A 19,829-nucleotide genomic window follows, 5' to 3' on the forward strand; every position below is an offset into this window, starting at 1 on the left:
TTTGGGGGGTCAGAGTTTGGGGGGGCAGGTCTGGGGGGTCAGGGTTGGGGGGTCAGAGTTTGGGGCTCAGGGTTTGGGGGGGTTCAGGGTTGGGGGGTCAGAGTTTGGGGGGGTGCAGGGTTTGGGGGGTCAGGGTTTGGAGGGTCAGGGGTGGGGGGTCAGGGTTTTGGGGGGGGTCAGAGTTTGGGGGGGCGCAGGGTTTGGGGGGGTCAGGGGTTGGGGGTCCATCAGCCCCGCGTGTCCCCCCCACCCCACCCGCAGACCCCAGCTGCCGGGACGCCGCCTGCCCCTTCTCCCGCTTCCAGACGCTGCGGGCGCAGCTCAGCCTCTGTGCCGACATCTTCGGCATCGCCCCGGCACGCGTCCGGGCCGCCATCGCCTTCATCAACGCCTTCTACGGGGCCGTGCACCCCGGCACCCGCCGCGTCCTCTTCGTCAACCGTACGGCACGGGTCGGCGTGACGCGGGGCGACGCGGCGTGGCACGGCACAGCATGGCACGGCGTGGCACGGTGAAGCGTGGCACAGCGTGGCGTGTCATGGCACGGCACGTTGTGGCACGGCACAGCACGGCACGTCATGGCACGGTGCAGCACGGCACAGCACGGCACAGCGTGGCACGGTGCAGTGTGGCACGGCACAGCACAGCGCATCGTGGCAGAGCGTGGCGCTGCGTGGCACGGTGAAGCACGTCATGGCACGGTGCAGCGCAGCACAGCATGGCACGGCACGGCACGTTGTGGCAGAGCGCGGCACAGCGTGGCATGGTGAAGCGTGTCACGGCACGGTGCAGCACGGCACATGGTGTGGCACGTCACGGCATGGTGCAGCGTGGTGCAGCGTGGCATGGCACGGCACATTGTGGCACAGCACAGCGTGTCGTGGCACGGCGTGGCACATCATGGCACGGTGCAGTGCGGCACGGCACGGCGTGGCAGAGCGTGGCACAGCGTGACATGGTGAAGCATGTCATGGCACGGTGCGTTGTGGCACAGCACGGCAGAGCAAGGCACGGTGTGGCACGTCGTGGCACGGTACAGCGCGGCACGGCACAGCACACCGCAGGGTGCCACAGTGCGGGGTTTTCGGGGTGCCACATTTTCGGGGTGCCGCGCTTTCGGGGTGCCACGCTTTCGGGGTGACGCAGTTGCCCGCTGCCCGCAGGCGCGCTGGACGTGCTGAGCGCCGGGGGGGCCGTTCGGGGGTGCTGATCGCGGGGGCCTCCCACTGCGCCGACATGGCCCCCCCACACCCCGAGGACCCCCCGGTGCTGAGGGTCGCCCGCCAGGTGAGTGGGGCCGGGTGGGGTGGGGGGACACGGGTGGGGGGACACGGGTGGGGGGGGACACTCACACCCACGGGGGGGCCAGCCCAGCTCACCCCCCCCCGTGCCCGCAGCGCATCGCAGCGCGCCTGGCGGCATGGCTGGCCCCCCCGGCCCCCCGGAACCGCAACGGGACGGGGGGGTCCCTGGAGGGGGGGGCACGGGACCCAGGGGTCCTCTGCGCCCCCCCCGACCCCTAAGTCGCTGGGTCACACTGGGGGGGGCAGGACCCAGGGGTCCTGACTTTCCCCCCCCCCCCCAATTGCACCCCACTCTTCAATATGGGGGGCACCCAAGGGTTCTGCCCCCCCCCCCCACCACCCCCCAGGGCACCCCGGGGTCCCGCCCCCCCGCCGCACCCCCATCATCCCTCCGAACCGCCAGGGGGCGTCACCGAACCGGCGCGGTGGGCGTGGCTAAGCCCCTGGGTGGGCGTGGCCAGGGCGCTAGTGGGCGGGGCGAGGGTAATTGTACCACGCATGCGCGTCCCCCCCCCCCGCGCGCCTCGGGCCCTGTCACGTGAGGTGCCCAAGATGGCGGCGCTGAGGGCGGTAGGTGGCTCCTGCCCTCCTGGGGGGGGGGGGGGTTGTGTCACCCCCGAGGCCCCCCCCCACCCCCGGGGGTCCCCCACAGTGACCAGGGGAGCCCCAGGGGCACGCGGTGCTCGGGAGAGGCTGGAGGGGGGGCGGTTTTGGGGGGCCCTGTGCCCCCTCCGCAGGACCCCCAAGGCCTAGAGGGGGGGTCAGGCTCGGGCGGCTAGGCCCGCCCCCCCCCGGTGCAGCGCAAATTGGGGGGGGGGGGGCCTTCCCAGCCCCCCCGAAGCCTTTCTCCCCTCACCTCCGGTGGGGGCACCCCCGGAGAGCGGGGCCTGGAGGGGGGGGACGACGGCCGCCGCCCCCAGGGCGCGGGCAGAAGGACGAAGCCCGCCCTGGCCGCGTCCCCCCCCCCCGCTATTTCCGTGTGTTCTCCTTTTGGGGAGCAGCTCCTTGCCCCCCCCCAGGGTCTGCCCCCCCAATAATTAAATCTCGATGTGTCCCTCCCGGCTGGCGGCTCCTGAGCCTGTTTGGGGGCGCGGGAAAGTGGGGAGGGGGGGGAAACTGAGGCAGCCCCACTCCCTCCCTGCAGGTCCTGGGGTGCCGGGGGGCCCCCGCCCTGCGCCCCCCACCCGGGCAGAGCCGGGGGGCAGCAGGGGGGCTGCTGCAGCGTTTGGGCCAGTGGTTCTACGAGGTGGAGGTGGTGATGGCGTGGGGAGAGCGGCTGCGGCAGCACCGGCTGCGGAGCAGGAACGCGTGCGTGGGGGGGCCCCGCTTGTGGGGCGGGAAACGGGGGGGGTGGGGGGGCCGGGGGGGGGGTCCCCGCTTGCGGGGCAGGAGCAGAGGGGCTGGGTCAGGCCCCCCATGCGTGGGGTGCAGGCAGAGGGGCCGGTTCAGGCCCCCCCCTTCCCCGTTCTTGTGCGTGTCCCCCCCCCAGGTACCGCAGCTTCCTCAGGGACACCTACGGGGAAAACGTGGCGGCCGCCGTCTTCACCCTGTCCTGCGGCGGGGGGGTCAGGTGAGCCCCTGCCCCGCTTTGGGGGTGTCTCCCTGTCCCCCGGGGAAGGGGGGGCCCTCATCCTGATCCCCCCCCCCATAGATTTGAGGGGCAGGACTCCTGGATCCGGCCGGAGAGCCACTGGCGCCCCGAGGTGCTGCGCCTCCGTGACGTCCCCGTGGTGGCCCTGGACCTCAGCGGCTCCCCCCTCAACTACAACGGCTTGGACAACCTGGGTGAGCCCAGAGACACCCCCCCGGGACCCCCCCAAACCCTTTAGGGACCCCCCCACACACCCCTCTGACCTCCTCGAGCCCTCCCCGCCCAGTGCCGCTCACCCGGCTGCGACACCTCGACCTGAGCGGGTGCCCCCACCTCGACGACTGGGCGCTGGGGCGACTGCACGTTTTCGGGGACACCCTGCAGGAGCTGTCGGTGGCCCGGTGTCCCCGCGTCACCGAGAGGGGCCTGGCCACCCTCCACCACCTCCGGTGAGCAGGAGGAACCGGGGGGAACACTGGGAAACCCCCAAATTGGTGCCGGACGTACCCCAATCTGTCCGTAAACCGCCCTCACCCCCAGGGAGCTTCGGCGCCTGGATGTGGAAGGGGTGCGGGTGCCCAGCCCGGGGCTGGTCCGTATTCTGCTGGAGGAGATGCTGCCGGACTGCCAGGTCCTGGGCATGGACCTTGGGGACGGCACGGGGACACCGACGGGGGGGGAAAAGCCCCCCGCCTGAGACCGATGGGGTCTTGGGGGGGGGGCGCGGACGGGAGCCAAGTTCAATGCCTGGGGTTAAACGAGCATTAAATGGCTGGCGGCCGCACGCTGCCTCCCCTCCTCCCGTGGATTTGGGGTTTCTTGGCGGAGAGCGATGGGTTTCGCCGCTTTTTGTCCCATTTGGAGCAGTGCCGGACACCCCCCCGCCCCCCCAACCCCCTGGCCGGGGTTCCCAGTTTGAAACCGGCCGTTCCAGCGAGCGTTTTGGGATGACACCCCGTAAAGGCCCCGTGGGAACCAGGGAAGCGCTGGCTAATTCCCCCCCCCCCCGGGGGCTTTAGTACCCCCCCCCCCAGCAGACTAATCCCCTCTCCAGGGGGTAAATTCCCCCCTCGAGGGGTTTAATCCCCCCCACAAGGGGGGTAATTCCCCCTCCAAGGGGCCTTTTTCCCCCTTCCAAGGGTGTTTATGCACCCCAAGGGGCTTAATTCCCCCCCCCAAGGGATTTAATCCCTGTGCAAGGGGTTTAATCCCTCCTCGAGGGGCTTAATCCCCCCCCAGAGGGAGTTCATTCCCCCTCCAAGGGGGCTAATCCTCATGGTGGGCTTAATTCCTCTCCCAGGAGGGTTAAATCCCCCCCTCCAAGGAGATTAATTACTCCCCCAGGGAGTTTAACCCCCCCAAAGGGGATTAATATCCCCTCGAGGAGTTTAATCCCCCCCCAACAGGGTTTATTTCCCCCTTCCAATGGGGCTAATCCCCCCCCAAGGGGTTAATTCCCCCCCCAAGGGGCTAATCCCCCCCAAAGGGGGTTTATTTCCCCCTTCCAGAGGGATTCATTCCCCCCCAGAAGGGGCTAATCCCCCCCAAAGGGGGTTAATCTCCCTCTCCAAGGGTGCCGTTCCACCCCGGGACGGGTGCACACCCGGGTTTTATTGGGGTTTTTTGGGGGGGGCTGTCACTTTTCGAAGTGTTCGAGGGGGTAGTGCTCCCCGTAGTGCTGCAGGTGCCGTTCCAGAGCCGCCCGTTGCCGTCGCAGGTGAGGCGGCATCTCCCGGTAAACGTCGGAGAAAAGGAGCTGCGGATTCGGTTTCGGTTTCCTCTCAGCTTCTTCGAACGCCTCCATCACCTGCGGGGCAACGTCGGCTCCTTTTTTTTTTTGTTTTCTCTCCCAAAATCCCAGGAGATTTCCCTCCCCTTGCCCAAAATCCCGGGAAATCGCCCCGTTACCATTTTACGGGAGCTCTTGCGCCAGCCTTTCTCCTGCTCCTCGTCCCACCAGCCACGGTTCAGCATATAATGCCGCAGGCGGGAGATGGGATGATCCTGTTTGTCCCAATAATTCACCTCGTCCACCGACCGGTACGCTGAGCTGTCGTCGCTGGTGCTGTGGTGGCCGATTCTGCCGGGGGAGGAGAGGAGATTTAAAAAAAAACAAAACAAAAAGCCTTAAAAAGGTGGGTTTTTGGGTGCGCGCGCGTCCCTCGGCGTTACCGGTACGTCATGGCTTCGATGAGGAAGGGTTGGTTCTCCGCCACGGCACGCCGCCGGGCTTCTTTGGTGGCGTTATAAACGGCGAAGACGTCGTTGCCGTCCACCCGAATCGACATCAGCCCGTAGCCGGGACCGCGCGCCGCTGCCAGGAGCGGGGACGGATTGGGGTGAAGCCCCTAAACCCCCCCCTCCCCGCACCCCAAAACTCGCTCGCCCTCCTCTTTTTACCGATGCCGTCGCCCCGGTACTGCTCGGAGGTGGGAGTGGAGATGGCGTAACCGTTGTTACGGCAGAAAAAGACGATGGGGCACTCGAGGGTGGCGGCGAAATTGAAGCCGGCGTGAGCGTCCCCCTCGCTGGCCGCCCCCTCCCCGAAATAGCAGATCACCGCCCGGTTGGCGTCGGCACGTTTGATGGCGTAGGCGGCCCCCACGGCTGCGGGGAGGGAGGGAGAGGAGTCGGGCGGGGGGCGTGGGGAGAGGAGGGGGGGCTGTACGGTTTTTTGGGGGACACACACACGCACGAGGTACCTTGAGGGATCTGGGTGGCCAGCGGCGACGAGATGGTGACGAAATGGCGGTCGCGGCAGCCGTAGTGGACGGGCATTTGCCGGCCCTTCCCGGGGTCGCTGGTGTTGCCGTAACACTGCGCCATGAAGAGGTCCAGGGGGTAACCCCGGTACATCAGCACGCCTGGGGAGGGGGGGGGGACGCACACAGACAGCCAAAATTGGGGACAGCCCCCCCCCCCACCCCGGCGCACCCCCAAAATTCAGGACCGTTTCCCCCTTACCCGCCTCCCGGTATTGCCCGAAAACCAGGTCGGTGTCGTCCAGCGCGGCCGCGCTGCCGACGTGCGTCCCCTCCTCCCCGTAGTTGGTCATGTAGAAGGAAATACGGCCCTGGGGCGGGGGGAACAGCGTATTGAGCGGGGGGGGGGGGGTCCTCGCTTTTGGGGTGTCCTGTCCCCCCGCCCCGTATCCCTACCTGCCGCTGGGACTCGTAGAGGATGCGGTCCATGGTGTTGAGGAGCGTCATGGTCTTGTAGAGCTTCAGCACCAGCTCCTTGGGCAGCTGGGGGGCAGCAGGAGGTTTTGGGGTGTCCCCCTCGGGAAGTGGGGTGCACCCCGCTCCCCCTCCCCCCCCGTACCCACCCCCAAACACGCGGCGTCACGCGGTTCGCTTCCGTGGGGTGTCGCGCAGCCGGGGTGTCGGGTGTTTGGGGGTCCCATGGACACGGCTGGCACGTGTTTGGGGGTGTCGTGTGTCCAGATGTTACGTGTTTGGGGTGTCACACGCCTGGACGTTGCGTGTTTGGGGTGTCACGTGCCCAGACATTGCGTGTTTGGGGTGTCATGTGCCTGGCTCTTGCATGTTTGGGGTGTCACATGCCTGGACATTGCGTGTTCAGGGTGTCACATGCCTGGGCATTGCATGTTTGGGGCGTCATGTGCCCAGACATTGCGTGTTCACGGTGTCACATGCCCGGACGTTGCGTGTTCGGGGTGTTGCATGCCTGGCTTTTGCATGTTTGGGGTGTCACATGCCTGGGCATTGCATGTTTGGGGTGTCATGTGCCCAGACATTGCGTGTTTGGGGTGTCGCATGCCTGGCTCTTGCATGTTTGGGGTGTCACATGCCTGGACATTGCATGTTTGGGGCGTCACACACCCAGACGTTGCGCGTTTGGGGCATCACGCACCCAGACGTTGCGTGTCGGGGGCGTCGCACCCCCATACATCACACATTCGGGGTGCCGCGTCCGGCTGCCACACGCGTGGGCGCCTCACGCCCGCGATCCCCCGTCCCCCGTCCCGTTTCGGGGTGCCCCCCCTCCCTTGCCCTCCCTGACCTGGGGGTCCTCGGCGGGGCTGACGATGTGACCCTGCCGGTCCATCACGCGGTACACGGGGATGCCCGAGATGACGTTGGGCTGGATGAACTCCAACCGGTCGGCAAAGTCGGCCGAAGCGCCGGGGAACTGCGGCTTCTCCTCCGGTGAGGGGAACTCCTGCCGCGACAGGGGACGGGGACGGCGGGATGTCCCCCACCCACCCGTGGGGGTGTGTGTCCCCTCCCGGCTCCCTCCGGTTCCCAAAAACCCCCCGAAAGGGGCCCCGGGTGCCTCCCACCTGCCCCACCCCCTGCAGGGCCAATGGCTGGGGAGGGCGGGGGACGTGGGGACACGGGGGGGGGGGCGACGACGACACGGACGGGACGTGGGATGTGGGGGGACACGGGGGACGTGGGGGGATACAGGGGATGTGGGGACACAGGGACGGGGTGGGGACACACGGGGATGTGGGGGGACACGGGGGACGTGGGGATGGGGGGACACATGGGGGATGGTGTGGGGACACACGGGGACGTGGGGATGGAGGGGACACGGGGGATGGTGTGGGGGGGACACAGGGGACGTGGGAACACGGGGACGTGGGGACACGGGGGATGTGGGGACGGGGGGGGACACGGGGAATTGGGGACACGGACACGAGTGGGACACACACAGAGGGACGGGACGTGGGGACGCGGTTATGGGGGGACCCGGGGACAGGCCCAGGGAGGTGGGGACGGTCCCCGGGGCGGTGACAGGCTGGTCCCCGTCGTTGTCCCCCCCCACTCACGGCGGTGCTGAGGCGTCGGGCCGGGCCGGGGCCCGGGGTCCGCGGGAGCCGCCAGCGAAGCGCCCGCAAGGCCGCCATGGCCGCCATCTTGCGAGGGGCGGGGCCTCAGGGCAGAGGGCGGAGCCTCGGGGCGGAGCCACCCAATGTGAGATGGGGGTTTCACACCAGAGGCGGGGCTAGGAGCGGAAGGGGGCGTGGCTACGCGCCCCGGAAGCGGAAGCGGCGGCCATGGCGGAGGAGGAGGAGGAGAAGATGGCGGCGGCGGGCGGCGGGTGCTGTCTGCGGCCTTTTTCCTGCGAGCAGGGGCTGCTGTCGCGGCCTGACGGCTCGGCCGCCTTCCTGCAGGGTGCGCCGGGCCTCCCCGTGCTCCGCTATCCCCGTGTGTCCCCCACCTCCGTGTTCCCGGTTCTCCCGTGGGTCACCGCTCTCTCCTTTCCGTTCCCAGGCGACACCTCGGTGCTGGCCGGGCTCTACGGTCCCGCGGAGGTGAAGGGCAGCAAAGAACTCCCGGACCGGGCGGCGCTGGAGGTGCTGCTGCGTCCCAAAGTGGGGCTGCCAGGTGGGTGTCCCCTCCCTGGGGGTGTCCCCGGCCCCCACGGGTGTCACCAGCTCCCGGCTGAGCTCCCCGCTCCCTTTCCCAGGCGTTGTGGAGCGCAGCCGGGAGCAGCTCCTCCGGCAGACCTGCGAGGCCGTGCTTTTGGGGGCGCTGCACCCCCGCACCGCCGTCACCCTAGTCCTGCAGGTGCTGAGCGACGCCGGCTCCGTATCCTTGGGGGTGCCCGTGGCTTTAGCGGGGGGGTGGGAGGGGGAAGGGGGGCTGTTGGTGTGTTTTGGGGGGTGGGAGGGGGAAGGGGGGCTGTTGGTGTGTTTTGGGGGCCCCCCCTCGTCCTTGACACCCCACCAGCTGCTCTCCTGCTGCCTGAACGCTGCCTGCATGGGGCTGCTGGACGCAGGGCTGCCTCTCTCCTCCCTCTTCTGCGGCGTCACCTGCGCCCTCGACCCCAACGGCGCCATCGTCCTCGACCCCACGACCCGGCAGGAGCAGGTGAGTGCCCGGGGGGGGGATTCCCCCAAAACCCCGTGGGCCCCCCCAGAACCCTCCTAACCCCCCTCCCCTCCCCGACCTTCTCAGGAGGCGCGCGCCGTCCTCACCTTCGCCATCGACAGCACCGAGAGGAAGGTGCTGACGGCCACCACCAAAGGCAGCTGCTCCGTGGAGGAGGTGAGGGCTTTTGGGCCCACCCGGCGGGGGGGATTTTTGGGGTGCAGGACCCTCCCGTTCCCCCTGTGGGTGCTCTCCCACCCACCGCGGTGTCCCCGCTTCACCCCCTAGATGCAGCAGTGCCTCGTGGCGGCCCAGCGCGCTGCCGACACCATCTTCCAGTTCTACCGCGACTCCGTCCGGCGGAAATACTCCAAATCCTGACACCGGGGACCCCACCGGGGCAGCCGGACTGTCCCCTGCCGTCCCCTCGGCCCCCCCCAGCAGTCAGTAAAGGACCCCCCCATCCCCACCGCTGAGCCTCTGAGTCCATCCAGCGCCGCACAGGGCCCCCGCACCGGTTTTCCGGCCCCTGAGGAGGGAACACGCGTGGGGACCCGAGTGGGGATGTCCGGGGACACCCAAGATGGCGGCCCCCAGTGTACAGCATCGCCACGCCCATGGGTACACCCAAGATGGCGAGCGCCACGCTGACCTTTCCAACATGGCGGCGCGCAGTACGCAGCACAGGTACACCCAAGATGGCGACACCAACTGCTAGATCTGTGTTCTACGCGCCGCCACGCTATGACCTCCTCAAGATGGCGGCGCCGGGATGGGCGTCCTTAAATCCCTCCTGGGCGGGCCTCGCGCCGCCGCGGCCAATGGGGAGTTGGCGTTGGGACTGACCGCGCGTTGCCGCGGCAACGGGCCCCGGAAGTCGGGGGGTGGGAGAAGGATGGAGGCCGGGAGTGGTTGGACAGCCGTAACGGAGTGCGCAGCGCGCATGCGCGATGGTGTGCGTGTGGGGGGGTTTGCTGGCGCGTCCCGATGCGCATGCGCGGACTGCGGTGCGCAGCGCCGAGCACCGTGGGGGGCGTAAATGGGGGCGCGGGGGGGGGGCACAACGGGGTGCAATGGGGGCGGTGCAACGGGGGGCGCGGCAGGGGATGGAGAAACGGGGGTGCGATACCGGGGTGCAGCGGGGTTACGGGGGTACAAAAGATGGGGGGGGGCTGTGCCCCTGGGGGGGGGTGTGGGTGTCGTGTCCCCCCCCCCCCCCCGCTCACTGTGTCCCCCCCCCCCCCGCAGGCGGGAGCATGGCGGAGCTGCACGTCATCGGGCAGATCGTGGGGGGCAGCGGCTTCCCCCGGCGTCGCCTCTTCTGCAAGTGGGGGCTGCACGCCGGTGAGCGGGGGACGGGGGTTTGGGGGGGGGGGGGTTTGGGGTGACACCAGCGTGGCCTTGACCCCCTCCCCGTGTGTCCCCGTCCCCCCCCCCCCGCAGGCGGCGCCTGGAAGCTGCTCTCGGGGTCGGGGTCCGGGCAGACGCAAGTGGACGACCCCCAGGCCGACGACGTGGCCTATTGGTGTCACCCCCTCGACGTCCACTTTGCCACCAAGGGGCTGCAAGGTACCGTGTCCGTGTGTCCCCCCCACCCGTGTCCGTGTGTGTGTCCCCCACGGTGGCTCTGACCCCCCCCCAACCGCCTCGTCCCCTCCAGGTTGGCCCAAGCTGCACCTGCAGGTCTGGCACCAGGACGAGCTGGGCCGCGGCGAGGTGCTGGGTTACGGTTTCTGCCACGTGCCGGCCACCCCCGGGTGCCACGCGCTGACCTGCGTCACCTGGCGGCCCCGCGGGACTTGGCGGGAACGGTTGAGCCAACGATTTGTGGGGGGGGGTCCCCAACTCCGTAACCCCGACGCCGCCGGCGCCGCCGCCGATCGTTTCCGTCTCCGTACCGAAGCCGCCGGCATCGTCCACCTGCAGCTCGGCGTCGTCCTGCGCCACTTCGGCCGATACGGCGTCGAGTGTTAGCTGGGGGGGGGACACACACCCCCCCGCCACATGGGGGTGTCCCCTCTCTAGGGTGGGACGGGGGCGTCCCCTGAGGGTGGGACATTTGGGGTCCCCACCAGCACAGCGGGGTCCCCTGGGGACAAGATGCTGGGCCCCCCCCCCAGGGACAGGCCACCAGTGGCCCCCGGGGATGGGACATGTGGGGCCCCCCCAGGACGGGACAGCGGGGTCCCCCCTTGGGGACAGGCCACCAGTGGCCCCCGGGGATGGGATACTTGGGGCCCCCCCAGGACAGGACAGTGGGGTCCCCTGTGGATGGGGTCCCCTGGCCCCCCCCAGGCCAGCAGGGTCCCCCAGGGATCGGGGGGGTCCCCTGGGTCCCTCCAACTGTGTCCTGCGCCCGGGTCAGCGGCGTGGGGGGGGTTTCCCATGGAGTCCCCCCCCATAAAACTCTTCCTACACCACGTCTGCTTTCCCTGTGATTATTTTTGGGGGGGGGGTGGGCCCCCCCCGGCAGCGAGGCAGGGGCCAAGGGGTGGCAGGGAGCCCCCTCCCCCCCCCATCCCTGCCGCCTTGTTTTGGGGGGGTCCTCGGGGCGGAAGCGTCCCAGACGTCTGAGTCTTCGGGGGGGGGTGGAGGGAGTGTCCCGACCGCCTGCGTCCTTCCTGGGGGGTCCCGGCCTCCTGGGCCCCCCGCGGGGTGTGTGGGGGGGTGTCCGCGCCCCCTCGCAGCCCGTGACTCAGTTTCCCCCCCCCCGGGATGCGCTGCCCGCCGAGCGGAAGGGGGGGGGGGGGGGGGCGGCGGCCCCGGGTCCCGTCTCGTCGTGTGTGTGTGTCCCCCCCCCAAACACACACCACCCACCCCCCCCCGCGGCGTTTCCTGGGTGGGGCCGCCCCGTTCCGCCACCGCCGGCCTCAAAACCCGACGGGACCGTGGACGGGAACGGGCCGGGGACCGAGAACGGGGACCGGGACCGGGACCGAGCAGCGGCGGCACCGGCGGGCGGGGAGGGAGGGAGGGAGGGAGGGGGGGAAAAGGAAGTTGCGAGATCCGGTAGCGAGAAGGCGGCGCGGGGTTTATTTTTGGGTTTGGGGATTTTTTTTTTTTTTGGGGGGGGTGTTTGTCACGAGTGGGGTGTCTCGCGTGGGACTGGGGCGTCCCGCGTGGGAGCGGGTGCCGGTGGCGGGATGGAGCTGGCCGTGCTGTTGGCGTTGCTGGGGGCGGCCCGGGCGTTCTCCACGTGCCGTTCGTTGGATTTGGAGGCGGCGCGGAGGAAACGCATCGAAGCGGTGAGGGGCCAGATCCTGAGTAAACTCCGGTTATCGGCACCCCCCCCACCCGCCGAAACCCCCCCCCGGCCCCTACCCGAAGACGTGCGGGCGCTTTACAACAGCACCCGGGAACTGCTGCGGCAACGGGCGCGACTGCGCCCGCCCGACGATCCCGATGAATATTACGCCAAAGAGCTTCATCGGTTCCCCATGGAGCAACTGGGAGAAGGTGAAGGGGATCCCCCGTGGGGTGTGTGTGGGGGGGCTGGTCGTGGACAACTCGGGTCACCCACGGGAGGGAGGCGGGAGGGATGCTCGGGAGCGATGTCCGGGTGCCTGGGTGTCCCCATCCCCCACCCCCCCACCCCCCCCCAGATCTGGACACCATGGGGTCCCCATTCCATGCCCCCCCCCCCCCCAATCCGGACAGCTGGGTCCCCCCCAGCAGCTCCTCCCGGCCGCGGTGGCACTCGGGGATGTGCCGGACGTTGTGGTTTGCTGAGTAATTCCCGGCTCTGAGGGAGCTTTGTTGAGCTCGAGGAGGCCTGGCCGGGCCCGAAGCTCCCCGGGGGGGGGGGGTGGGGGGTGGGGACAGCAAGGTTCCTCTGGGGGGGGAGGGGGAGAGGTGCTGACCTGCAGCTTTGGGGCGTCTCATGCTGCCTCCCGAAATCGGGGTCCAGGCCGCTCGGGGGCAGGGGGGAGGGGAAAAACCCCCAAAACCAACAGACCAAACCACCGCAGCCATCACTCCGCTCCAGAGTGAACGGTGCGGGGAGGCGGGGCTGGTCATGGCGGGGTCAGGTGACGGCGCTGTTGTCCCGTTTTTTCCCCCCCCCCATCCCCGCACAGGTCCGCTGGAGCACTGGCGTCCCACGAGCCACAGCATCTTCTTCATCTTCAACGCGTCGAGGGTGCGGGCGGAGATCGGGCGCCAGGCTTTGCTGCACCGGGCCGAGCTGCGGATGCTGCGGCAGCGGGCGAAGAACGAGAACGGGAAGATCGAGCAGCGCCTGGAGCTCTACCAGGTGGGGAGGGGGGCACGGGGACGAGGAGGGGGGGGACACACGCACAGGGATGGGGGACATGGGGGGAGATTGGGGATGCAATGGCCGTGGAGGTGGCAGGTTTGGCGACATGGTGGGGGGGGGGTTTGGGGAACCCCAGGATGCAGTTTGGGGACATCACGGGGGGTTTGGGGACCTCCCCCGGGATGGGGTTTGGGGACGAAGTGGGGGGTTTGGGGACATCACGGGGGGGTTTGGGGACCTCCCCCGGGATGGGGTTTGGGGACAAAGCGGGGGGGTTTGGGGATGAAGTGGGGGGTTTGGGGACATCATGGGGGGGGTTTGGGGACCTCCCCCGGGATGGGGTTTGGGGACAAAGTGGGGGGGGGTTTAGGGACGAAGTGGGGGGTTTAGGGACATCATGGGGGGGGGTTTGGGGACCCCGGGATGTGGTTTGGGGACAAAGTGGGGGAACTGGGGACCCCAGGATGTGGTTTGGGGGACATCATAGGAAGTTTGGGGATACAGAGGGGGTTTGGGGACACCCAGGATGGGTTTGGGGACGAAGTGGAGGGTTTGGGGACACAGCGGGGGGTTTGGGACCCCCCCCCGGATTTGGGGACCCCCCCCCGATGCACCCTGGGGACGTGGGGGGACACACACACACACGACACCCCCTCCGGGCCCCCCACCCATGGCGCTGGGTGCCGCAGGGCTACGGCAACGCCTCGTGGCGGTACCTGCACGGGCGCTCGGTGCGGGTGACGATGGACGAAGAATGGCTCTGGTTTGACGTCACCGACGTCGTCCACCAGTGGCTCGGCAGCAGCGGTGAGCGCGGTGTGGCCCCCCCCCCCCCCACCTTGCGTCCCCCCCACCCAGGGGACCCCCCCGGACCCTTCTCACCCCCCCCCCCCCCCCAAAATCCCGCAGAGCCCCTGGGCATGTTCAAGCTGAGCGTCCACTGTCCCTGCGAGCAGAGCGCCGGCGACGCCAACGACATGCGCGTCATCATCGAAGGTACGACACCCCCCTCCCCGTTCGGGATCAGGTTTGGGGGGGTCCCTCTGTGTGCGCCCCCCCCCGGTGCCAGCCCCTGTCCCCGCAGGGTTCGAGCAGCAGCGGGGGGACATGCAGGGCATCGCCAAGAAGCACCGGCGGGTGCCGTACGTCCTGGCCATGTCGCTGCCCCCCGACCGCGCCAACGAACTCCACAGCTCCCGCCGGCGCCGAGCCCTCGACACCGACTACTGCTTCGGGTCAGCACCCCCCGCCCCGGCGTGTCCCCCCCGCCGTGACCCCCCCACTCTGGGAGGGGGGGGCTTGTACCCCGACTTTTGGGTCCCTCAGGGAGCCCCGGGAGGGTTGCGAACCCCCAGGGCCCCCCCCAGAAAGGGCTGGGGACCCCCAGGGACACCAGGTCACCCCCCCCGGGGAGTGTTGGGGACCCCCAGGGACCCTCGTGTCCCCCTGCTAGAAGCTGGGGACCCCCAGGGAGGGTTGGGGACCCCCACAGACTCCTGGATTACCCTCAGGGAGGGTTGGGGACCCCCAGGGAACCCTTGTGTCCCCCCTCAGGAAAGATTGGGGGCCCGCAGGGACCCCTGTGTCCCCCCAGGGAGGACTGGAGACACCCAGGGACCCCCCATGTCCACCCCGGGGAAACTGGGGACCCCCATGTCCCCCCAGGGAGGATTGGGGACCCCCAGGGACCCACGTCTCCCCACTCAGGGAAGACTGGGGACCCCCAGGGACACCCGATTTCCCCTGGGGATGGCTGGGTGTCCCCCCCACTCAGATGCTTGGGCCCCCCCTGGGGAGTGTTGGGGACCCCCGCGTGCCCCCCCGGGGAGGGCTGGGACCCCCTCGGGAAAGATTGGGGACCCCCTCGGGAAAGATTGAGGACCCTCGGGAACCCCTGTGTCCCCCCAAGGGAGGGCTGGGACCCCCAGGGACCCCCGATTTCCCCCAGGGACGCCTGAATCCCCCCCGGGAGGAAGCACTGGGGACCCCCCGGGGAGGGCTGGGGACCCCCCTGAACCCCCATTCCCGCCCCCCGCCCCAGGACGGAGGAGAAGAACTGCTGCGTGCGGCCGCTGTACATCGATTTCCGGAAGGATCTGCAGTGGAAGTGGATCCACGAGCCCAAGGGCTACATGGCCAACTTCTGCATGGGGCCCTGCCCCTACATCTGGAGCGCAGACACCCAGTACACCAAGGTGGGGGGCCGGGGGGGCCCTGCACGGGGGGGCCCTGCACAGGGGGGCTGGGGGGGCCGGGGGGGGCCGGGAGCCCAGCATGGGGGGGCTGGGGGTGCTGGGGCAGAGGGGAGAGGGGAGAGGGGAAGGGGGTGCTGGGGGTTCCTAGGGATGGGGGGGGTCCCTTAGGGACGGGGGGGGCACCTTAAGGACAAGAGGGGTCCCTTAGAGATGGGGGGGCTCTTAGGGACGGGGGGGTCCCTTAGGGACGGGGGGGGCACCTTAAGGACAAGAGGGGTCCCTTAGGGATGGGGGGGCTCTTAGGGACGGGGGGGGCACCTTAGGGATGGGGGGGGGGGTCCCTTAGGGACGGGCACCTTAGGGATTGGGGGGGGCTCTTAGGGATGGGGGGGGCTCTTAGGGATGGGGGGGGTCCCTTAGGGATGGGGGGGGCACCTTAAGGACAAGAGGGGTCCCTTAGAGATGAGGGGGGCACCTTAGGGATGGGGGGGGTCCCTTAGGGACAGGGGGGTACCTTAGAGATTGGGGGGGGGGGCACCCTGGGTCCCTTGGGGAGAGGGGGGTCCCTTAGGGACAGGGGGGCACCTTGGGTCTCTTGGGGGGGGTCCCTTAGGGACAGGGGGGTCCCTTAGGGATGGGGGGGGGGGGTCACCTTGGGTCCCTTGGGGAGGGAGAGGTCCCCTGCAGATGGGGGGTTCCCTTAGGGATGGGGGGGCCCCTTGGGGAGATGGGGGGGTCCCTTGGGGGGGGGGGCCCTTTGGGGAGATGGGGGGGTCCCTTGGGGGGGGGGTCCCTCAGCCACTTGAACCCCTGAGGACACCCACGGGTGGGCTGGGAGGCACCCAAGCCCCATCACCCCCCCCCCCCTCCCCCCCAAGCGGGGTCTCCAGGGCCCCCCCCCCCGCCCCCCCTTGACGTGGGGGTGTTTTTGGGGGTGTTTTTTTGGGGGTGCAGGTGCTGGCGCTGTACAACCAACACAACCCGGGGGCCTCGGCGGCGCCGTGCTGCGTCCCCCAGACCCTGGAGCCGCTGCCCATCGTCTACTACGTGGGGCGCAAGGCGCGCGTGGAGCAGCTCTCCAACATGGTGGTGCGCGCCTGCAAATGCAGCTGACCCCCCCCCCAAAAAAAAACCCCCACAACACCCCCCCAAAACCTCCTGACCACCCCCCCCCCCACCCCCCCCCCCGGCGCCTACGCCAAAAAAAACCCCACAAAACCAACCCCCCCCCAAAAAAAAAAAAAACCCTTATTTAATTTTTAGCCGGTTCTTGGGGGTTTTTGTTGTTGTTGTTGGGGGATTTTGGCTCAGCTTCCGCTTTCTGTTTAGCGGGGGGGGGGGCAGAAATGGGGGGGGGGGGGGGCGCATACACAACACACAACAACAGGGGCCCCCCCCGCCCCGTGCCCCCCCCCCCCAACCCCATCCTGCCGGCGTCCGGCCCCCGCGGGGGCGGAAGGGATAAAAATATTCTTCCGGGGGAGGGGGGGGCCAGGAAATAGCCCCCCCCCCAAATGAAGCGGGGGGGGCACCCGCGGTGACACATCCCCAGGGCGTGGGGCTGTGGTTGGAGCCGTGGGGGGGCCCTGGCTGCCTGGGGACCCCCCCCCCCACTGTGAGCCGCAGTCAGCTCTGGGGGGGTGGCAGGAGATGGGAAACCACAGGAGCCCAGCCCAGGGTGGGGGGGGGCCGTGGGGTGACACCCCCCCCACACACACACACTGTGGGGTGACTCACAGGGCCCCCCACGGCCGTGACGAATGCGGGGTGTGGTCACGTACCCCCCCCCCCACCCCACACCCCCCCCCGGGGCTTCCCTGTGGAAAACACCCCGAGCCCTGTGTGTCCCGTCCCCCCCCCAGCCTCGGGGAGGGGGATGTTTTTTGGTTTGGGGGGGCCCCTACTCGTTTGGGGGGGGGCCCTACTGATTTTGGGGGAGCCCTACTCATTTTGGGGGGGCCCTACTCAAGCTGGGGGGCATCGCTGGGCTCCTCCTCGTCGAAATATCGCTCCTCGGCGTCCCGGGAGACGATGTCCAGGTTGTCCAAGTCGGGGTTTTCATCCACCTGGCTGGGGGGGACAGGACGTGGGGGGGGCTCAGTGGGGGGGGTGTGTGTTAGGAATTTGGGGCCCCCCCCCCCCCCCGAACTTCCCGGGGGTGTCACCTGTAGTCGAAGTCCCCATCCTCCCCGTCCAAGAAGCGCTGGTACATTCGGCTGGTGAATTCCTCCCGCAGCATCGCCCGCTCGGCCGCGTCGGGCACCCAGGGGTCCGCGTCATCGTCCTCCTCTTCCTCTGGGGGGGGCACAGAGGTGTCACCCCCCCCCCCCCCCCAAAAAAAACCCAACAAACCCCACCCCCACACTTCCACACCCCCCCCCCCCCCCCAAAACCCCTGGGGACCCCGACTGACCTCCGCTGTCGCCGTCCCGCAGCCGCTGGCGGCGCAGGCGTTGCTGTACGGCCGCCTCCTCCACCGAACGCAGCAACAAATTCGTCAGCGATTGGGGACCGGGGGGGTTCCCCAAAAAATGGGGGGTGCCCTGGGGATCCCCAGGGAGGGGCTCGACCCCCCGATACTGCCCGATGTAGTGCTGGTAGAGGAGGGGTTCCCGCGCTCGCATCTCCTCTTCGCTGAAGTATTCGCCGTCTGCGGGAGGGGTGAGATGGGGGGGGGGGCAGATTAAAATGGGGGGCACACAGAAACCCCAAAGGAAATGGGGGGCACCCCCAAAATAAAAAAATAAAGGGGAAATGGAGCCCCCCCCCCATCCAAAGGGGAATGTGGGAGCCCAAAAAAAAAAAGCTGGGGGGGGGGAACACAACACTCTGAAAGGATAAGGGGGACCCTGAAACCCCCGGGGGGGGGTGTGTGTCCCCAAATCCCATGGGGGGACCCTGAAACCCCAGGGGGAAATGGGGGACATCCCACCCCCCCCAAGAGGAATTTCCCAAAAGGACATGATCCTCCCCAAAGTCCAAGGGGAAACGGGGGACCCCCCAAAGCCAAAGGGAACCTGAGGGAGGACACAGGGGACCCCCCCCCCCAAAGCCTGCAGAAAACTAAGGGGGACCCCCCAAAAAAAGAACCTGGGGAACCCCCCCCCCCAAATCCCGGAGCCCTCGTGAGGACCTGGGGAAAATCCTGGGGGGGAATTTTAGGGACCTGATGGGAAATTGGGGGGGATCCCATAGGGAAATGGGGAACCCCCCTGCCTTGGGGACCTTGGGTATCCCATAAGGATATCGGGGACCCCCCCCCCCCCAGGGACCCCCCCAAACCTTGGATGAGCTGTCGCAGGGCGGCGTAGCGGCGGTTGCGGAGACGGGTGCGGGCGGGGGGGCGGCGGGGGCGCCCCGAGGGGCCGGTTTCGGGGCGCCAGCGTTCGGTCCCCAGCACCCCGGTGAAACCATCGAGGAAGAGGGGGTCCCCCTCTGCCGTGGGGTCCCGCGCGGGGGACGTGGGGTCCCTCTTGGATATTTTGGGGTCCCGCTTTGGGGACGTAGGGTGCCGCTTTGGTATTTTGGGGTCCCACTTTGATATTTTGGGGTCCGACGTCGCAGCCAAGTCCCTCTTCGGGGACACGGGGTCCCGCTTCAATGTTTTGGGGTCCCGTTCTGGGGATACGGGGTCCCCCTCGACCGCTGTGGGGTCCCCCTCATTTTTGGGGTCCCCTTCGCTTTTGGGGTCCCACCCTGCCATGGGGTCCGGCTCCACTGCCATGGAGGCGGTGTGGGGGTGGGTGGGTGCTGGTTTTGGGGTGCCCCTCGGCTGCTGGTGGGTGCTGCCTGGGGACGAGGGGGGGGGCACGGTTAAACCCTGGGGACATGGAGGGGGAACCCCAAAGGGATGAGGGGAGGGGACCCCAAGAAAGAGGGGGGGACCCCGAGAAAGAGGGAGGATCCCCAAGGGCCCGGGGGAAAGGAAGGGGAGAGGGGGGACCCCAAATCTTTCAGGGAATGGGGGGACACCCCAGATCCCTCAGGAAAAGGGGGGGAACCCCTTAGGGGACCCCAAACTCCTCAGAGAATGGGGGGGACCCCTCATGGGACTCCATAGGCCTCAGGGAAGAGGGGGGGGACACCCCTCGGAACCCCAAACGCCTCAGGGAAAGGGGGGCACACCCCAAATCCCTCAGGAAAAGGGGGGGGACACCCCAGATCCCTCAGGAAAAGGGGGGGAACCCCTCAGAGAGCCCCAAACACCTCAGGGAAAAGGGGGGGACACCCCAGATCCCTCAGGAAAAGGGGGGGAACCCCTCAGAGAGCCCCAAACACCTCAGAGAACGGGGGGGACCCCCCTCAGGGGACCCCAAACCCCCCAGGAAAAGGGGGGGACCCCTCAGGGAAGCCGAGGGAACCCCGAATCCCCAAGAACCGAGACACAAAGGGCCGGGAGCCTCCCGCAGGCCTCAGGGGACGGGTGGGGAGGAATGGCGGGGCTTCCCCCCCCCAAAATCCCCTCAGCCCCCCGCCCCGCCCCGCCCCCCCCCCCCCGGCGGACGCAGCGCGGCGCCACCCGACCCCGTTTAAATGCGACACCGCCCCGCGCGCCGCGCCTCACCCGCCGCCGCCTCCGTCCCGCCGCTGCGTCACTTCCGGGAACAGCAAAGGCGACACACCCACCCTCCCCCCCACCACGCA

At 68.8% G+C, this 19,829-nt stretch overlaps 6 protein-coding genes across 10 annotated transcripts; 4 read left to right on the forward strand and 2 right to left on the reverse strand.

Annotated features, from left to right (window-relative positions):
• Positions 1–1,806: 1,806 nt before the first annotated feature.
• DMAC2 (distal membrane arm assembly component 2) lies at positions 1,807–5,029 on the forward strand. Its single transcript, XM_054808172.1, has 6 exons — positions 1,807–1,874; positions 2,449–2,612; positions 2,794–2,874; positions 2,956–3,089; positions 3,182–3,344; positions 3,436–5,029. Exons 1-6 carry the CDS (start codon positions 1,857–1,859, stop codon positions 3,590–3,592), a joined length of 717 nt encoding a protein of 238 aa, XP_054664147.1. The 5' UTR covers positions 1,807–1,856; the 3' UTR covers positions 3,593–5,029.
• Positions 4,470–7,843, reverse strand: BCKDHA (branched chain keto acid dehydrogenase E1 subunit alpha). 2 transcript variants are annotated; one of them, XM_054808168.1, is made up of 9 exons: positions 7,691–7,843; positions 6,919–7,077; positions 6,054–6,140; positions 5,860–5,968; positions 5,598–5,759; positions 5,296–5,502; positions 5,068–5,209; positions 4,804–4,975; positions 4,470–4,702 (listed from the first exon to the last, which is right to left on the reverse strand). In XM_054808168.1, exons 1-9 carry the CDS (start codon positions 7,775–7,777, stop codon positions 4,532–4,534), a joined length of 1,296 nt encoding a protein of 431 aa, XP_054664143.1. In that variant the 5' UTR covers positions 7,778–7,843; the 3' UTR covers positions 4,470–4,531. The 2 variants fall into 2 exon arrangements, with proteins under 2 accessions (XP_054664143.1, XP_054664144.1); XM_054808169.1 differs by having other exon boundaries at positions 4,470–4,722.
• Position 7,844: 1 nt separating this feature from the next.
• EXOSC5 (exosome component 5) lies at positions 7,845–9,161 on the forward strand. The gene is made up of 6 exons (XM_054808174.1): positions 7,845–8,036; positions 8,136–8,249; positions 8,332–8,453; positions 8,595–8,735; positions 8,823–8,912; positions 9,024–9,161. Exons 1-6 carry the CDS (start codon positions 7,919–7,921, stop codon positions 9,114–9,116), a joined length of 678 nt encoding a protein of 225 aa, XP_054664149.1. The 5' UTR covers positions 7,845–7,918; the 3' UTR covers positions 9,117–9,161.
• A 126-nt stretch (positions 9,162–9,287) lies between these two features.
• B9D2 (B9 domain containing 2) lies at positions 9,288–11,155 on the forward strand. Of its 2 annotated transcripts, none has more exons than XM_054808171.1 (4): positions 9,288–9,422; positions 9,984–10,079; positions 10,179–10,304; positions 10,396–11,155. In XM_054808171.1, the coding sequence occupies exons 1-4, from the start codon at positions 9,353–9,355 to the stop codon at positions 10,707–10,709; spliced, it is 606 nt and encodes a 201-aa protein (XP_054664146.1). In that variant the 5' UTR covers positions 9,288–9,352; the 3' UTR covers positions 10,710–11,155. The 2 variants fall into 2 exon arrangements, with proteins under 2 accessions (XP_054664146.1, XP_054664145.1); XM_054808170.1 differs by lacking the exon at positions 9,288–9,422 and adding an exon at positions 9,684–9,742.
• A 578-nt stretch (positions 11,156–11,733) lies between these two features.
• On the forward strand, positions 11,734–16,339 carry TGFB1 (transforming growth factor beta 1). Its single transcript, XM_054808131.1, has 7 exons — positions 11,734–12,191; positions 12,812–12,987; positions 13,680–13,797; positions 13,900–13,986; positions 14,075–14,225; positions 15,032–15,185; positions 16,140–16,339. The coding sequence occupies exons 1-7, from the start codon at positions 11,879–11,881 to the stop codon at positions 16,296–16,298; spliced, it is 1,158 nt and encodes a 385-aa protein (XP_054664106.1). The 5' UTR covers positions 11,734–11,878; the 3' UTR covers positions 16,299–16,339.
• Positions 16,340–16,436: 97 nt separating this feature from the next.
• CCDC97 (coiled-coil domain containing 97) lies at positions 16,437–19,803 on the reverse strand. 3 transcript variants are annotated; one of them, XM_054808230.1, is made up of 5 exons: positions 19,750–19,803; positions 18,468–18,974; positions 17,599–17,835; positions 17,351–17,480; positions 16,437–17,255 (listed from the first exon to the last, which is right to left on the reverse strand). In XM_054808230.1, exons 2-5 carry the CDS (start codon positions 18,907–18,909, stop codon positions 17,147–17,149), a joined length of 918 nt encoding a protein of 305 aa, XP_054664205.1. In that variant the 5' UTR covers positions 18,910–18,974; positions 19,750–19,803; the 3' UTR covers positions 16,437–17,146. The 3 variants fall into 3 exon arrangements, with proteins under 3 accessions (XP_054664205.1, XP_054664204.1, XP_054664203.1); XM_054808229.1 differs by having other exon boundaries at positions 16,694–17,251; XM_054808228.1 differs by lacking the exon at positions 19,750–19,803 and having other exon boundaries at positions 16,694–17,251; positions 18,468–19,289.
• Positions 19,804–19,829: the final 26 nt, after the last annotated feature.

Source organism: Grus americana, chromosome 34 (assembly GCF_028858705.1).
Source record: "Grus americana isolate bGruAme1 chromosome 34, bGruAme1.mat, whole genome shotgun sequence".
Classification (NCBI taxonomy): domain Eukaryota; kingdom Metazoa; phylum Chordata; class Aves; order Gruiformes; family Gruidae; genus Grus; species Grus americana.

Bases quoted from the DNA above. Each gene is read 5' to 3' on its own strand.
- DMAC2 (XM_054808172.1), top strand. The intron at 3,090-3,181 runs GTGAGCCCAGAG...CTCCCCGCCCAG, and splicing joins CAACGGCTTGGACAACCTGG to TGCCGCTCACCCGGCTGCGA. The intron at 3,345-3,435 runs GTGAGCAGGAGG...CCTCACCCCCAG, and splicing joins GCCACCCTCCACCACCTCCG to GGAGCTTCGGCGCCTGGATG.
- B9D2 (XM_054808171.1), top strand. From the start codon at position 9,353: ATGGGTACACCCAAGATGGCGAGCGCCACGCTGACCTTTCCAACATGG. The intron at 10,080-10,178 runs GTGAGCGGGGGA...CCCCCCCCGCAG, and splicing joins CAAGTGGGGGCTGCACGCCG to GCGGCGCCTGGAAGCTGCTC. The intron at 10,305-10,395 runs GTACCGTGTCCG...CGTCCCCTCCAG, and splicing joins TGCCACCAAGGGGCTGCAAG to GTTGGCCCAAGCTGCACCTG.
- CCDC97 (XM_054808229.1), bottom strand. From the start codon at position 18,909: ATGGCAGTGGAGCCGGACCCCATGGCAGGGTGGGACCCCAAAAGCGAA. The intron at 17,836-18,467 runs GTTTGGGGGGGT...CCCCTCCCGCAG, and splicing joins CCTGCGACAGCTCATCCAAG to ACGGCGAATACTTCAGCGAA. The intron at 17,252-17,350 runs GTGACACCCCCG...CCCCCCAGCCAG, and splicing joins GATGGGGACTTCGACTACAG to GTGGATGAAAACCCCGACTT.
- TGFB1 (XM_054808131.1), top strand. From the start codon at position 11,879: ATGGAGCTGGCCGTGCTGTTGGCGTTGCTGGGGGCGGCCCGGGCGTTC. The intron at 13,798-13,899 runs GTGAGCGCGGTG...AAAATCCCGCAG, and splicing joins CCAGTGGCTCGGCAGCAGCG to AGCCCCTGGGCATGTTCAAG. The intron at 15,186-16,139 runs GTGGGGGGCCGG...TTGGGGGTGCAG, and splicing joins CAGACACCCAGTACACCAAG to GTGCTGGCGCTGTACAACCA.
- EXOSC5 (XM_054808174.1), top strand. From the start codon at position 7,919: ATGGCGGAGGAGGAGGAGGAGAAGATGGCGGCGGCGGGCGGCGGGTGC. The intron at 8,037-8,135 runs GTGCGCCGGGCC...TTCCGTTCCCAG, and splicing joins CTCGGCCGCCTTCCTGCAGG to GCGACACCTCGGTGCTGGCC. The intron at 8,913-9,023 runs GTGAGGGCTTTT...TTCACCCCCTAG, and splicing joins GCAGCTGCTCCGTGGAGGAG to ATGCAGCAGTGCCTCGTGGC.
- BCKDHA (XM_054808168.1), bottom strand. From the start codon at position 7,777: ATGGCGGCCATGGCGGCCTTGCGGGCGCTTCGCTGGCGGCTCCCGCGG. The intron at 5,503-5,597 runs GTACCTCGTGCG...CCCTCCCCGCAG, and splicing joins GGCCACCCAGATCCCTCAAG to CCGTGGGGGCCGCCTACGCC. The intron at 4,976-5,067 runs GTAACGCCGAGG...CTCCCCCGGCAG, and splicing joins ATCGAAGCCATGACGTACCG to AATCGGCCACCACAGCACCA.